The 15,762-nt window shown below is 41.3% G+C and overlaps 1 protein-coding gene across 2 annotated transcripts in view; it reads left to right on the top strand.

Moving 5' to 3' along the window:
* Nucleotides 1–15,762, top strand: part of USP32 (ubiquitin specific peptidase 32) — a 1,504,025-nt gene that overhangs the window by 893,380 nt on the left and 594,883 nt on the right. For both annotated transcript variants that reach the window (XM_086954917.1, XM_086954918.1), the window contains exons 14-15: nucleotides 731–906; nucleotides 3,005–3,145. In XM_086954917.1, the coding sequence (XP_086811043.1) occupies nucleotides 731–906; nucleotides 3,005–3,145 (317 nt within the window). The remainder of the gene's footprint in view (nucleotides 1–730; nucleotides 907–3,004; nucleotides 3,146–15,762) is intronic.

The following is a 15,762-nucleotide window of genomic DNA, read 5'->3' as shown; positions in this document are numbered from 1 at the left end:
ATATGTTCACAACATTTGAATAGTTTTTTTTAATGAAGGAAGATTCTATCACTTTCAATTTTAGTTAGAAGTGAAATTGATCATTTTTAAAAATGTAATGATAATGTTTGTGCTAGTCTCCCAATGTAATTTTATTCCTCTGCTATTGTTTCTACTTATTTGTTTATTAAAAGTTGATTTACTTAAAAAATATTGGGTCTGCTGACAGCTTTACGTACCTAACTTATTGCCTTATTGCTGAACAGCATCAAGAGAGGTGCCAAAGTCCGCCCTGGCCCTGATGCTTATGACATTATTTAATTTTTGGTTCTTTGTCAAGGACCGTAGATCCTCCTTGCTACCATTCAAACAGATTCAGTTTATATGGACAGTTTTGGATTCTATCCTGGTGAAAGTATTCCCTCCTGAGACCTTTCTGCACTACATAAATAACCTTAGCTGCAGTAAATTCATAGTGCCCTGGCTATCATTGAATTTTTTTTTGCAATTGTTCTATAGTTTTGCTCGATGAACAGGGAACACATACAACATATACAGATGTATTCTTAGCGTTTTGGCTGCCTTGGGATTACCATGACCACAGCCTCTCACGTGTTGGTGTTTTAAACAAAATTTATTTGATTTGATGTATTGCCTGCAGAACAGTGGGAACAACCAGCGTCTTTTAATACATATTTGTTTGAAGATTTATGTAATGTATAAAACATGTTGCATTTTACTCTCTTAATAGGCTTTCTTTACTCAAGCACCCCTGCAGCAGATATGTGTTTTGCAAGACAGCACAATTCTTCAGATAATAATAACCAGTGTTTGTTAGGATCCAGCGGAAATATTTTACTTCAGCTTAACCCCCATAAACCGGGTGCAATTGACAACCAGCCATTAGTAACACAGGAACCAGTGAAGGTAAGTTGTTTCCATCAAATTCACATTTATTGTATGTGCTTTTTCTCTGTACAGGTTACAAATATTTAAGGATATTTTTCATACAAAGATGTTACAGTAACCTACATTAGTAAGCATCATTTGTCAACCTACCCAGTAATTTCTTTGCAGCTCTGTTTACTGCCTAAATTTCATGCATTATGCCATGCATATGTCATGTGGTTTGTCTATTTTGTGTGCTTGGCAGAGAGTGGATGTACTGGAACACACATATTATTTTCTTTTTCATCGTTAAGTATATGTTTCTAAAATCGTAAAACTTTGAAGGTTTTACCATATTTTCTTTATTGGGTTTGTTTTGCAATCCCTTCGTTTGTGAGACATGGTTGTACTGCTCCAAAATATTTTACGGTTATTTGAAAGATAAGTGTATAGTTGAAATATTTTTTTTTTTGAATAGCCTATATTAAGATAATCTGGGCGCCTTAATATGGTAAAGGTATTTCTTCTTTATACAGGCTTCGACCACATAAAAAATTCCCCAAACCACATGAAAGATATATTACCTTTATATAGTATGTAGTTTGGATGTATTTGCTTAGAAATGGACTATATTAATTTAATCTGGGGCAGCCTGCAATGAAAATTCATATCAAAGGATGCTACTATTGGAAAATGTTGATTATCTTTGAAAGTAGGTACTTTGTAGATGATGACTTTTGCCACATTTTAGGTAGAATTGTGAAATAGCCCCTAATGTAGCATAAATATATGTATATAATATATACACACACACACACAAATTGTATTGTAACTGTATTTATATAGTGTTATAAACACTTGGCGAGGCGTTGAATAGCTTTTCGGCAAGTATCATGCTACTCTGGAGCTCAAAAAGGATTAGTGGTGAATTAGTATAGTGAAATTTGAGTTAATATGAGCAGGGATCATTTAAGTCTGTTAGTTGGATTGAAAAGGATAAAGGGGGGATAAAAGAGGGAAGAAACAAGAAAGTGTTTATTGGGAGACCATAGTAGTAGGAAGAGGTTTAGCATGAGTATAAGGAGAGTTGGAGGAGCGAAGAATCTCCAGAAAGGGATTCAGGAGATCATAGTAGCAAAATGATTTTTAGGATGAGTCAAAGGAGGGATAGGTGAGGCAAGAATTTAGAAGCTTTGTTCTGGAGATCATAGTATTAAAATGAGTTTTGAGGGTGATCCATGGAGGTATAGAGGAGGGAAGAGTCTAGAAAGGGTTATTTTGGAGATCCTAGTAGTAGAATGGGGTTTGTGACGAGTCAGAGAGTAGAGGTAGAGGATATATCGAGAGAGGTATAGGGTGAAATATAGGGTAGTACATTGAAGAGAGTCAACTTTTTTTACAGTAGGAGTAAAGTAATAAATATACAGATACATAAGTGTATATTATACATATTTATATCAAAAATACACATATGTACATACTTACATATAGTCAAATGACATGTTTATATATACAGGGATATGCTGTACATTTGCGTTTGAGTATGGTGGTTACATAGGAAAGAGTCAACTCTTAAGTAGTCTTATGAAGCTAAGATAGTTATCTGTTAATCTAATGTTTGGTGTTAATGAATGCCAAAGTCTGGCTGCTTGAACAGAGAAAGAAGTGCCACCTATGTTTTTTTTTGTATGATGTGATTTTGAGGCAAGGTGCCAAACCAGAAAGGAGGTTCTTTTGTTGAATGTATTTGGTGATTTTATTCCTGATGCAAAGCGATCCTGTTCCAAGTATTGCTTTGTGAGTGATACAAAGCAGCTTGAATGTGGAACTTCAGGCATCTGGTAACCCAATGTCGGGCCCTCAAGGCAGAGGAGATGTGGGCTTATGGCTTAACATGTAGGAGTAGTTTGGCAGCAGAGTTCCGTTGTAATCTTTTCATAGTTGATAAAGATGATCTGTGGTAGAGGCAGTTGGCGTTATCAAGCTTAGTCTGTGCAAGAGAGATAGTGGCTTGGACCTTTTGTGGAAATCTCAGGTGGAGGAAGATGTGTCGAAGAATTATATATAGACATTAGATTGAGGTGAAACTGTTGTATGTGTTTATACCAATCTCTGTGCTTTGTTTTATTTTTATTAGGCCACGTCATTAACACTTGAAGGTGGAAGATTAAAACGAACACCCCAGTTAGTTCGAGGGAGAGATTATGAAATTGTACCAGAACCTGTATGGCGTGCGCTTTACCACTGGTATGGGGCAAACCTCTCTCTACCGCGGCCAGTAAGTACTGAGTGCCTTTAAAAAAAAACATGTTTGTAACCCTTTTGCAAGCACTTTTGATATTTTGAGATTAAATTTTTTTATGATTTTAATTGTACAATTCTTTTTGTCTAGGTCTGGCTGTCTATCTATTATTGTCTGTCTGTCACTAGTGCACTCTAAATGAGTGTTCACCCTTTCAGTTAGAAAGCTGCAAAAGCACTATTACCCGGCATGAAATATACATTATTATCTAAATATAAATATTTATGGTAGATTTGGGATAATAACTCTCTAGTTAAAGCTGGTAAGTCCATAGGAACAGTTTTCTTAGGTTGCTAATAATATTGGCCTAGGTTGATGAGCTGCAGGAAATTTTAATAACATCTGTGCATGCTTTTAATAACCTTCTGAACGTTTATGCACATCGGTCAACGGGGAGAGAATTATAAAGGTGGTACACAAAAGTTGCATTTCCCATTTAGAGTTCTACAGGAGTTCTTCTCCGTAATGCAGTATAACTGCCAAACATAATAACTCAAAACTTTTCATGAAGCCTGTGCTTAGTTGAACTTATCTTCTTAGGTGCAATTTATAAAGCGCACTGACACCGAAGCTTCCTGGCGCTGAAAGACAGAGCAAATGAGGGGGGAGCACAGATGGCAAAGTTCTAGCTAGGTTTTGGAAAAAGGTGAGTTTTTAACAGTTTTCTGAAGTTCAGGAAGGAAGGGCAGGATTTGATTGAGAGAGGAAGGAGGTTCCAGAGGACAGGAGCTAGGTAGGAAAGACGGCGGCCACCGGATTGCTTAGTTTTGCTTTTAGGGGTGACTAGCAAATCGCGGTGGGCTGAACGGAGGTTACGTGTTGGGCAGTGAGGGCGATTGAGAGATTTGAGGAACGCAGGGCCAGAGCAGTGAAGGGCCTTAAAGGTGAGACAAGCCACCTTGAAGACGGCCCTTCGGTCGACTGGAAGCCAATGGAGGTTGATGAGCAGAGGCTTGGCAGATAGCCATCTGGGGGTTTCGTGAATCAAGCGGGCAGCTTGATTCTGAACAATTTGGAGACGTTGCATCAAGAATTGTGGAAGACCGTGATAGATGGCGTTAGAAAAATCCAAGCGGGAAAGTACCAGTGAAATGACAGTTTGGGTAAGTGCTGCAGGGGGAAGAAAGTGACGAACTTTGCGGATCCTTCAATGTTGGTGCATACAAGAGGAGACCACCGCTCCAACTTGAGCCTTTAAGGAGAGTTCGGCGTCGATGATTACACCCAGGCTCTTTACTATTTTAGTTGGGGTGGGGGGGGAGCCAAACTCCGGAGACCAGAACTGCGGGCCCCAGTAGGTGTGACTGAGTCCAGGGAGGAGGAGCTCGGTTTTACCGGGGTTCAACTTCAATTGGTTCTGGTTCATTCAGAGTTGGATGTGGCTCATGGCTCCGTGGAAGGTTTTAATGGCTTGTGGTGAATTGAGAGAAAAAATGATTTGTAGATCGTCGGCATAATTATAAGTGACGATGTCCCATTTCAGAAGAGACTGAATCAGTGGTCGAAGATATAAATTAAATAAAAGCGGGGAGAGGGAGGAGCCCGGGGGACTCCGCAGGACGTAGGAGTTTTTTTGGCAGTGTAAGGGCCCAGGCAAACCGCCTGTGTTCTTCCCGTAAGGAAGGATTTGACCCACTCAAGAGAAACGCCCTGGATGCCTGCCTGCTCGACACGGCGGAGAAGGATGTTATGATCCACCGTGTCGAACGCGGCCGACAGATCCAGTAGGACGAGGGCTTTGGGGATCCATGCGTCGGCATTGCTCCTGAGTGTGTCAAGGACTGCCACAATGACGGCCTCTGTGGAGTGGGCTGGTCTGAAGCTGGCCTGAGTCGGCTCGAGGTAGCAGGAGGATTCTATAAAGCTTGACAGGCATCGGGTGACGGGCCTCCATGAGTTTGGAAAAATATGGGAGGAGGGAGATGGGGCGATAATTCGACGGCTCCGTCATGTCAGCACCAGGTTTTTTTAAAAGGGGTACCAGGATGGCCTCCTTAAAGGAAATGGGACAGATGCCGCTACTGAGGGATCTGTTGAGTAAGAGTGTGATACAATCTGGCAAATTAAGACAAATGCTGCGCAGGACAGACGGTGGGCAACAGTCGTTCGGAGAGCCAGATTTCACGCGGGTGGGTAGGTCCGCTAAGGAGGTGGAATCTAGAGCAGGAAAGGTGGTAAAGATCGAGGGGTTGTTAAGAGTTATCCGGTGGTGGTGATTGGGGAAGGGGAGGGATGGATTTTTTGATTGTAATGATTTTTTCTAGGAAGAAGGAGTTCAGGGTGTCACAGGCCTCCTGAGTGGGGGTCTGGGCTGGGAGGGTTCTGTCGTCTGTAGTTAGCTCATTCAGGACTCTGAATACCTCCTTGGATTTGTCGGCTGCCGAGGAAATCCTATTGGAAAAATGTTCCATTTTAGCTGATCGGATAGCTGCTTTAAAATCTTTACGTGCAGCCAGATAGGACTGTTTGGCTGAGTCAGAGTAATCATATCTCCAGGTGCGTTCTACCTGGCGTGTTTTTAGTTTTTGGCCTTTAAGGTCGTCAGAGAACCACCTATGGGAGTTCCAATGTCTGGTACGTGGAAATTTTACTAGGGGGGGCAAACAGGTTACTAGCCGACTCTAGCCAGGAACAGATGTCTTGTTCTAAACCATCGATATCGTTGGAGTCAAGGATGACTGGGCAGGAGTCGGCCAGGGCGGTGAGAAAACCCCGGGAGTCATACGAGCTCCATTTCCGAGAGAGCCAACCGGCCATCAGGGGGGCAGGAGTCTGACCGGCAACTGTGATGATGGTGTCCACCAAATGGTGGTCAGACCAGGTCAGACCAGGCACAAGGAAGTATGTCTGGTAGGGACAAAGCCAGATTGCAAGTCTAGATCCGGTCCAGGATATGTCCCTTGATGTGGGTGGGTTGAGAGATGTGTTGAGCGAGATTTAGATTTTTTAGAGTCTCAAAGAGCTCGGTGGCATGAGGGCCAGCGTTAATGTCGTCAAACCAATAGTTTAGGTCACCGAAAATAGCAAAGCAGGAGTGCAGCGTTAGAAGGGAAGACAGTTGTTCACTCATGATAGAGGAGAAAGACGGCATAGGGTGTGGAGGCCGCCGGTATAGAAGAAGGAGAGCGAGGGGGCTGGTGTCGGTTTGCACGCTAATGAGTAAGTTCTCCACCTCAGGGAGGGAAAGAGAATAGGAGGAGATAGAATTCAGGTGCTTAGATATAATGGCCGCTACCCCACCCCCGGGCCGGTCGCCGGAACGGTCGGCGTGGAGGATATAATAATCAGGGGGAGGGCCGCCAGAATATCCGGGAGGGATTCAGATGTAAGCCACGTTTCCGTGAGTAAAAGCATGTCCGCATTAAAGCTGGATAATAAGATAAAAATGTCCTCAGAGTGTTTCACTAGCGAGCGAGTATTCAAGTAAGATACCCTGATGGACGTGGTGTTCCTGGATGACATGGCAGGAGGTAGGTGTCCACAAGGGTGAAGTTGGTCGGGGCGTGTGAGGCCGGCAGAGGAGATGCGATGCATAGCCATAGGGGATGGCATAATGGCAGTATTCTGTAGGTCTCTAAGTGATTGAGGAGAATACCTGATAGGATGGTCAGCATGGCATGCCCTAAGGCCCGTCCTGGCGCAGACGGGCTTGCCTTTGGCGTGCCTTCGGCGCGCCCGCTTGCCCCGTCCGCTGCGTGGACGTGGAAGACGTGGAAGACACATGGTTTAAGTAGGAGGGATAAGGGAAGGGACATGGCTTATCGCGGAGGGGGCGTGGCCTGACCAGGCTTCCCGTGGATGGCGTCACTGAGTGTGGCGACCCGCGACAGCGTTAAGATCGGCTGTGCGGGGGGTGTGCCAGCGAGGATAGTGCAAGGTAAACTTTGTTTATTCATTTTAGTTAATGGAAATATATTTGGTAGTTTGAAATCTGATTTTTCTAGAAATGTTTTCCTCCTTCTTTTGTATTTTTCTTGGTTTGGAAAATAGTGTCATAAATGTTTCGGTTAAAAAAGCATGTATACTGCAGAACCTGTGAACACTAACCAAAAATGGTGAATCCCAAATGAATCTGAAACAACGTTTCTTAACTGTATAACACAGGTCAGAACCTGACTTCTCTGTCTGGTGAAACTGATCCTCAGACGGAGAAGTCACGAAGGGCAGAGAGAAGGAGGAAAGCCACAATGAGTGTCTCTTATTTGGAGGTAGGGCCCCCTAAATATAGCAGCACTCAGGGGAAAGCTTGATGCAGTTCCTAGCAAAAATAACATTGAAGAATACAGAAACGTGCCTTTTATATGCAGACTCTTTGGCAAAATTAAGTAGATCAGTTTGAGAGTAACAGCATTAGATGCATGACTGTAGTCTTGAAAAGAGATGCCTCAGAATCTGAAAACTCTAAATATAAATGTGAATTTCAATTACAACATACAAAAATGGTATGTTTTAACTTCTAACGGGTATAATTCTAGAGCTTTTGTGGGTGGGGGATTTGGCATTGATTCGATGTTATTACTGGGTAAGACCAAAAAAACCTCATAAATAGCAAATGCCACAGTTATGGTACTACTTACCATAGAGAAAGATGGAACTAAAGATAGAAATATTATATATATATATATATATATATATATATATATATATATATATATATATATATATATATATATATATATATATATATATATATATATATATATATATGTATGTATATATATATATATATATATATATATATATATATATATAATCACTTTTAAGAATTTCTGTTTCTAAACTTTCTTTCACATTTTATGTAAGAATTTTGAGGCACAGAGACAAATGCATTACAATTAATTATTTTACATTGATACTTATAAGCATTGGTATTAACAACCATGCATATCATGTGGTTTTATTATTAGTAAAGTTGTTATCAAGCACCATTCTCTCTCAACACAGAGAGTAAAAAGGCAGGATGTTCCCACCAGATGTTACCCAGCTGTAAGTTAAAAAAAAAATACATCCCTTTACCCAATGATGGGGTTCTGAAGATGAACTAGGTAGCCATTTATCTGATCTTTGCAATATCGTTGACATGTAGCTTGGGCCCGCTCTGACAACAATCTTTTGTGTAGGGAAATCAAAAACATACATTTTGTAAAGCTCTGTCTGTTCTATCCTGCACCATTGCTGTCAGTATTTCCATTGCCTAAGTGAACCTCACCTTGGTCCTCCACATACCTAGGATGATGGTGTTAATTTCCATTAATGTGTAATGGTGAGCTTTGCTTTTAAGATCATGAGTAAGAAGTTCCACACACTAAGAATAGTTACTCTGAATTGTGTCCTGTACCTCAAGAGTCAAAGTGTCTAGTCGATCTGTATTATGGTTCTGAATTGAGACAAATATGCATCTCATTGCATGAACTTCACATATGTCTTTCTGCTCCTTTCCCTCATCCCTGCCAGTAAATTCGAAAGGGGTGGCGAACATTATATAGAGTCTTATGGTTGTCAGATACCATTGCATCAAGACTTTATATTCATTTTCTTTATATTGGGAGCATATCAATCCCGTAGCCTCCCTGGACTTCACCGTACGAGATTCTTCAGTGATAGTTGAGCCTAATTCAGTTTCTCACACAGTTGCATATGAAGAATTTAAAGAATATTGTAGGTTGTCCAAGAGTCAATATACCATTGTTATGTCTTGAGTAACAATCAGGTTTTTGGTCACTGTATTCCTTCTTTCCCATGGTCCTGCCCAATTGACTATTTGATTATATCTTACTCACGTAATTTGCTATAGGGTAAATTCTCAAAATTACAGAAAAATACAAAAATGTAGGCAGAATTACGCTAGGAGCGCAGCCCAGCATTTAGCTATTTCTTTTAGCTCAAAATGTACCAGATGATGCATTTTGGTCTAAGTAAATAATGCTAAATGCAACAGACAAAGAACAGCAGCAATCAGAAACTGCTTGTGCTTGCTACGATTGTTCTGTGTTTCCGCTGTAGGAGTTTTGTGCCGTATTGCTCATAACTACGCAAACGGACGTATTCACACAATTTTCAGTAATTTTGAACCAGAAGATTCATGTGAAACTAATAAATTTATTCCAGCATAATTAGAATTTCGTCCAGGCTTAATCTGTATGGGTCTCCATGCTTACTGTTGTCAAATAAGTCTCCCTATTTGGATCAGCCCTATTCTGATCGGCCCATCCGTTTTGTAAATCCTCTATTTTAGCAGTTTCGGGGGGAAGTCATGTTTGTTCATTGTAAGTGACATTGAGTTGGGAAAGTTAGCAACGTCATCCCTCCGAACCACCGTGTTTCAATGTTGTTGTGTGATACAAACGGATTGTAATAGAATTCCACCTTTCCTGACTTTTGGGAGTAGCCATGGCAGAACATGTAGGGGTTTTGTGAGTTGACCGCAGGAGGCTAGTTTGGTTCACACAGAAATGCCTTGCAGAAAGACATTTTCTTCTCAGTCTTCCGCTGATATCTTGCAAGACTTGATGAGAAGTTCTGTGAATTAAGCACAACTGGAAATTAGGGAATTTTATTGGCTTATTTATAATTTATCCCAGACATAGTGGAAAAGGCAGTAGTTGTTAGGCTGCAAGGGAAGCCTTCAAAGCAGGAGTTGTTCAAACAATGAAATGTATCATAGTGCATTATTCAGTCTGATCTTTACTTGGTGGAATTAATTTCCAAGTGGTAATGCTACTTGTTTTCCACAAAAACTGTCAATTCAGAAATATTGAAGTGCCGTTAGATTGTGAAATTTTGTCTGGAAACATAGTGTATTACATATTACAGATGTTTTAGAAATTTGCTATCAAAGGAACTGCCGGCGTTCCAAAACCATTTTCTGACTTGTTCTGGAAGGATGGCTCCATGGGGCAAAGGTGTTACTTAAGATGACAAACTTATCCTAACTAGTCTATGATCTGCTTCCTAATCAGATGTTAATATTAATCAGTAATTATTGCAATGCAAGATAAGCACTATAGCAACTAAGGCACACTCATTTAACTTTCAATCGTAAATTGAGGTATGCAGGTATGAACTTCTCATTCAGGGTTTCACATTCTATAATAATGATTCTGCCACTTTCATAAAATGCTCATTTTCTCAGGTCCCTTAACTCACAATGCTTTATTCAAATGAGAACAAACATGTGCTTGTGAATGATGTAGGCTTCTCTGTCTCCCTTTGGCAGTATTTCAAAAAGCATCCAGTGCAGTATCTTGGCAGCATCTCTACCCTTTCTGGGTCTGTTTCTCTAGCTACAAAAGCTAGGGGTTCATACAGAGGACGTGGTCCTCTTTCCCATCTGATAAGTGCACCTATATATTTGTGACGGCCCCAGATCTTCTCACATTTAGATCTCATGAAATCTGATTCAAGTAGGAGTTTCAGGTTCCTAAACTATAGAATTTTCCTCGTTGACCAATAAAAAACTTCTTTAAGCTCTGGTTACAGGCTGGTTTAAACTATGAGTAAGAACTATGATCTATCTTTACCTTTCATTTTTCAGTGAACTACATGACAATTGCATCTCTGCACCAGAATGACTTAATCAATTTGAACTAAGTCAGTCTTCATTTTAGAACCAAACATTGTATAAGCCAGATCCTAGAATTCAGACAGTGATAGTTAATATGCTTTTCCTGGCTCACATTCAGTCACTGGAAGTGGAAGGCTGGATGGTGTCCTTAAACCTGGATAATTAGTATTTCCACATTCCAGTCCTGAGGTCATACTGCAGGGTCCACTCACTGCCAGTTTGCACTCTTCCTATTTGGATTAACATTAGCATTTTGGGTCTTCACCATGCTGATCATGGTGGGTACGGTTCCTCTGAGAAGGTCACAAATCTCCTTATTTCTGTACCTGTTCAACTTGCTATTCAAGGCTAACTTGCCACAAATAGTGCCACATTTCTTGCTGGCAACGACAACCTTGCTGTTTAATTTGTGCTTTTCTATCAAAGTGATGAAGTGTCAACTAGAGCCCTCTCAGTGCCTCCTGTTCATTGGTACTGTACTGTACTGGACACAACATCCGTTACAGTCTTCCCTCCTCCTCAGAGGATCTGGGACATTCCGGATACAATTCAGATTTTTTTGGAAGGGAGCTCAAGTTCCAGTCCTTGAAGGTTCTTCGCCTGTTAGGTCTGTTGGCATCCTGCATACTCCTAGTCACATGTGTATACTGGCACATGAGGGCTGTCCAGAGGTGCCTTCAGTTGTAATGGCTCCAGCATGAGGGAGATCTGTTGGACTCCATTATAATCTCCTGGGACAATGTAACTGACCTCAGCTGGTGTTCCATGATGAAGCACCTTTCTCACGGGATGTCCATTCAACCCCACCTGCCAATGACCACAGTAGTATCAGAAGCCGCCATGTTGAGGGGGTGGAGGGAAGGGCACTTCTACAGAAGCTAGGGATCACAGGACATTAGACCCCAGAGGAAGAGGTGCTCCACATCAGCCTGCTCGAACTACAGGCAATTTACCTAGCCCTGAAGATATCTCTCTCTTCCCTGCATAATATATCTATCCAAATCTTGACAGACAACACAACTACAATGTGTTACATCAACAAGCAGGAAGGAGTGGGCTTTCACTTCTTTTATTGGGAGTGCTGAGGCTCTGGGTATGCTCGCACCAAAATGGGATCCTGGTAGTCCCCAACCATCTGGTCAGCTGTCTCAACGTCTGGGCAGCCTAAAGCATGTATCATATGTGCTTATACTTTTCTGTGAAACGTGTTTAGTCTTGTTTGATGTGCACATGGACCAATAAACAGATTTGTTCCACAAAGGGGCTGTTGTGCTCACCAATTTGAAGCAAAGACATTAAGAGTGCACTACAATACTGCATGTGACGCTATTAAGTACAGATGCAAAAACAAACTATGTGTTGTTTTATTCTCTTTTTTTTTTCCATGACCCAAGAAGGTAAACCTGATCTGAACAAGGTCACTATTACCCATTTTACATGCCAGATATATGTCACATGTTTGTGTTTATTCTTGACCAAATATAGCTAGGTTTGACTGACATACTAAGAAATTATTCCGGGGAATAATTTCCGAGTCCTGACGAAAGCCGTGGACACCATGGTCACCTTGACATAGGGCTGAAACATGTTGACATTTGCACATAGGGTGTAGGACCATTCTCTCCATAGATACCCCCCATTATTATTATTTCGATCATACCAGGAAAACTGTGAATAAAAGGGATACGTTGGTGTTTTGAGTTATTTTTTATCTTATGACCCCTGCAGGAGAAGTATCCTAAGTGCTAACTGGAACATGGTCAAGCCCATCCTAGTTTTAGGGACCAGAATGAGACCAGATGATGAAGTAAAACACCAAAAGTGCATATGAGGGTCTACCTAACAACACTGTGTTATGTCCAAGCGATGTGGGTTTAGCTTCACTTCACGTGTACTGTCCTTCTTCTAGTATTTTCAGGAGGAACAGCTAAACGTGTTGGATACTTTGTTGTGAAGGTTATTGTAGAAGGAAGGACGCATCCTATACTTAGACATCTCATCCCCTTCAAGACTCGGTATTATTATCTGGAGATGTGTATAACCATCATCAGGGAAGACCGCCTCAGTCTGTGCCATCTCACGAGCCTCAAGTGGCACCTTCACACAGGTGTTGCAGAATATCTTTGCACTGGGGGGTACACTGCAGATTGATACTTTTGCCACTCCTGAGAACATTTATTGCTCATAGTTCTGGGCATGCCAATATCTCTTGCAGAAAGCCCTGGGGGGGGGTAGGGCACGGGGAGAGGGTGCTTTTATTTTGTTCAGGGGGAATTTTCCTCTTCATTTTGTGTTTCATTCCATACCCCTGATTTTGGGGTTCTGAGGAAGTCTCTCTAAGGCTGGAGCTAGACCATTCTCATTGCCCCAGACTGGCCAAAAAGGGAGTGGTATGCAGACCTCTTGAGATTGTTCTTGTACTCCCAATACGTATATCTCTCTGACTTGACCTTCTCTCCAGTCAAAGTGTTATCCTTTTTCAAGTCGCCAATTATGATCGGGTTCCTGAAGGAACTGATAATTGTTTCCACCAACTCCCTCTGTTACTCTCTATAGGATTTAAATCTGGTTGTTGACATTTTTGTTGGATCCTCCTTTTGAGCCCCATCACAGCTGCCAGTTAGGACTGTTATAATCCAAGACTTTTTCCTCAGTAAGATGCATCAGTGAGTTGCGAGCACTGAGTGTCTGTCTGCCATTCACATGTATTCCTGGACAAACGAGCCTTGAGAACTAACACAGTTTTCCATCCTTACAAAGGTGAGGATCTCTAGCCATCTAGTTCGATGTGTTACCCTTCCTACCCTTTACCCTCTGCCTCACCCCACCAAGGAGCAAGAGAGATTACAGATGCTTGACCCAAGGAGAGCAGACAGTTTTTATATTGACTGCACCAAAGAAAATCAGGTCGACAACCAGTTCTTTGTGTGGTATGCAGGTTACAAAGGCAAGACCATCTCGCTGGATAATTTGGTGTTTAAAGATGAGCTACACCCTTGTCAAGAAGACCATGCCAGAGGAGATCCATGCGAACACCACCTCAGCAAAGTTTATTTACATCAGAGCTCACAAGGGATGTTCCCCTTAGCTGAGATATGTTGTGCGGCGACACAGACTTCTCTTGACACCTGTGTGAAGTATTATTGTTTGGATTCTTAATTGGGAAGTGATGGTCATTTTGCACGCTTGGTGCATTTGTTCTTTCTTGTCTCATCACTTCTTCAGGTCCACCACATGGGAGTGATACTACTTTGGAATGTATTCAATAGATGAGAAATCTGCATGTGGAAGTAACCATCGCAAGAAAAAGTTACTTACCATCAGTAATGATCTTTCTTGTGAATAGTTTACCTGCAGATTGCTCACAGACCCCACCTACCACCGTGTTCTGAAGGGTGGTCATACGTTATTACCAATAAGATTCTATTTTAGATTGTTGCACTGCATCAAGTTAGTCAGTTTCCTTGTCTCTGCCTGGGGATATTCAGCATGGGAGAAACCTGCAGCCATATAGAGTATACATCAGAAAGAACGATACTGAAGGTAAGTAACTTTATCATTTGATGAATCATACAGCAGGGCAAAGCATTGAACAGGCAATTGCTCTAACAAAGCGTCAGATGTCTTCATAGTAATAGTCTTAATCTTAATGTGGTTGCAAAACATTTTGAGATATGGGGCTAATAACTAGTGGCTCCCTTTTCAGCTCACAAGAACACAATACTCCTGTTTTAGTCTAGTAATATTCTGAAGAGGGGGCTCTCTTGTTTGCTTTCAAACAATTAAAATAAAATGAGATTATGACTGAATGGCTCCAAATTGTCTTAGAAAGATCTGGTACATAGGTCTTCGGCTTTTCAGGGTGGACATTGTCAGTCTTCCAATCATTTCTATTGCCGGGAAGGGGTTGTCTATTGCGCCCACGTCTGGACTCCCACATTTTTATATTTGCCTCCCACATTTTCATATTTGCCTTCTAAGACACATCTGTCTTATATGATGCTATGTTATTTTCAAAGCTAGATTTAAGAGCACCAGATTGTCAATAAATATAGATGGATGATGTTCCTAGATGGGATAGCCAGAAACATGTTTCCAAGGCACTGAATTCTGCTTTGCAACTTCATAACAAAGGTTTGCACATGTCAACGTTTAGAGGTTATTTGCCAGCCCTCTGCATGCGTCTAAGAAAAGCTGGTAGTACTTTGATGTGTAAATTCCACTTGTGTCTTCATTTTAAAATGTTTACATGTTCTTGTTCAGTCGACTCTCTTCCAGGTATTGTCTCAATTGATGAACCTCCCTTTTGAGTCCTTGCAAGACATTCTTATAGTAATATATAATTCTGTACCTGCTGCTCTATAACCACATTCTAGGGAGGACTGATCAAGTCCTTTTTCTGTGCAGCAGCTTGTTAATGATGAGTAAAGAACACATATATATTACCTAGAACATGTGAGAAGCTACTCATGTTGCAACACATTGCATTGTTCTAATGTTAAGTGTCCTGCGCTTTCCTGGTGGAAAACACTCGAGCGAGTTACAGGACTTATCTCTGGATTTGCCATACATGCTCTTTTCAAAAAGCAACATGACAAAATACAAAGCCCTTATTTCTTCTTGGGATAGTGACTGAATTTCTTCTTAACCAATTCATTTTGTTTTCTGCTTTCTGTCTATCCATCTAATGTGGAATAGAAAATGCAGAAGTTAGATAGATCCCAATAGGACTTTGCCACTAGATTTCTCGATATGGTGACTACTGGATGAACGGACAGCTTTTTTGTTTCAAGATTAATAATCTTATGCAAGCTGTGAGGCACTTAACAGGATTCTACCTGAAGAGATAATTGCACATACAAACCTTCTGCTTGTGTAAACAAATATTTTACTTCTGTAATCAGCATGTATGAAAATGTATTTGAACATCTAATCCCCCAAGACAGCCTGCACCTCATCCAGTTCCGCGCCTACCTGAAGCTCAACCCACAAAGACATAATTCCTGTTATTTTCCAAGAACAATAAGCC

The sequence above is a fragment of the Lissotriton vulgaris genome, chromosome 2_1 (genome assembly GCF_964263255.1).
Source record: "Lissotriton vulgaris chromosome 2_1, aLisVul1.2, whole genome shotgun sequence".
In the NCBI taxonomy this organism is placed as follows: domain Eukaryota; kingdom Metazoa; phylum Chordata; class Amphibia; order Caudata; family Salamandridae; genus Lissotriton; species Lissotriton vulgaris.
The sequence above is the reverse complement of the archived record's forward strand: the minus strand, read 5'-3'. Positions and strand labels throughout refer to the sequence as shown.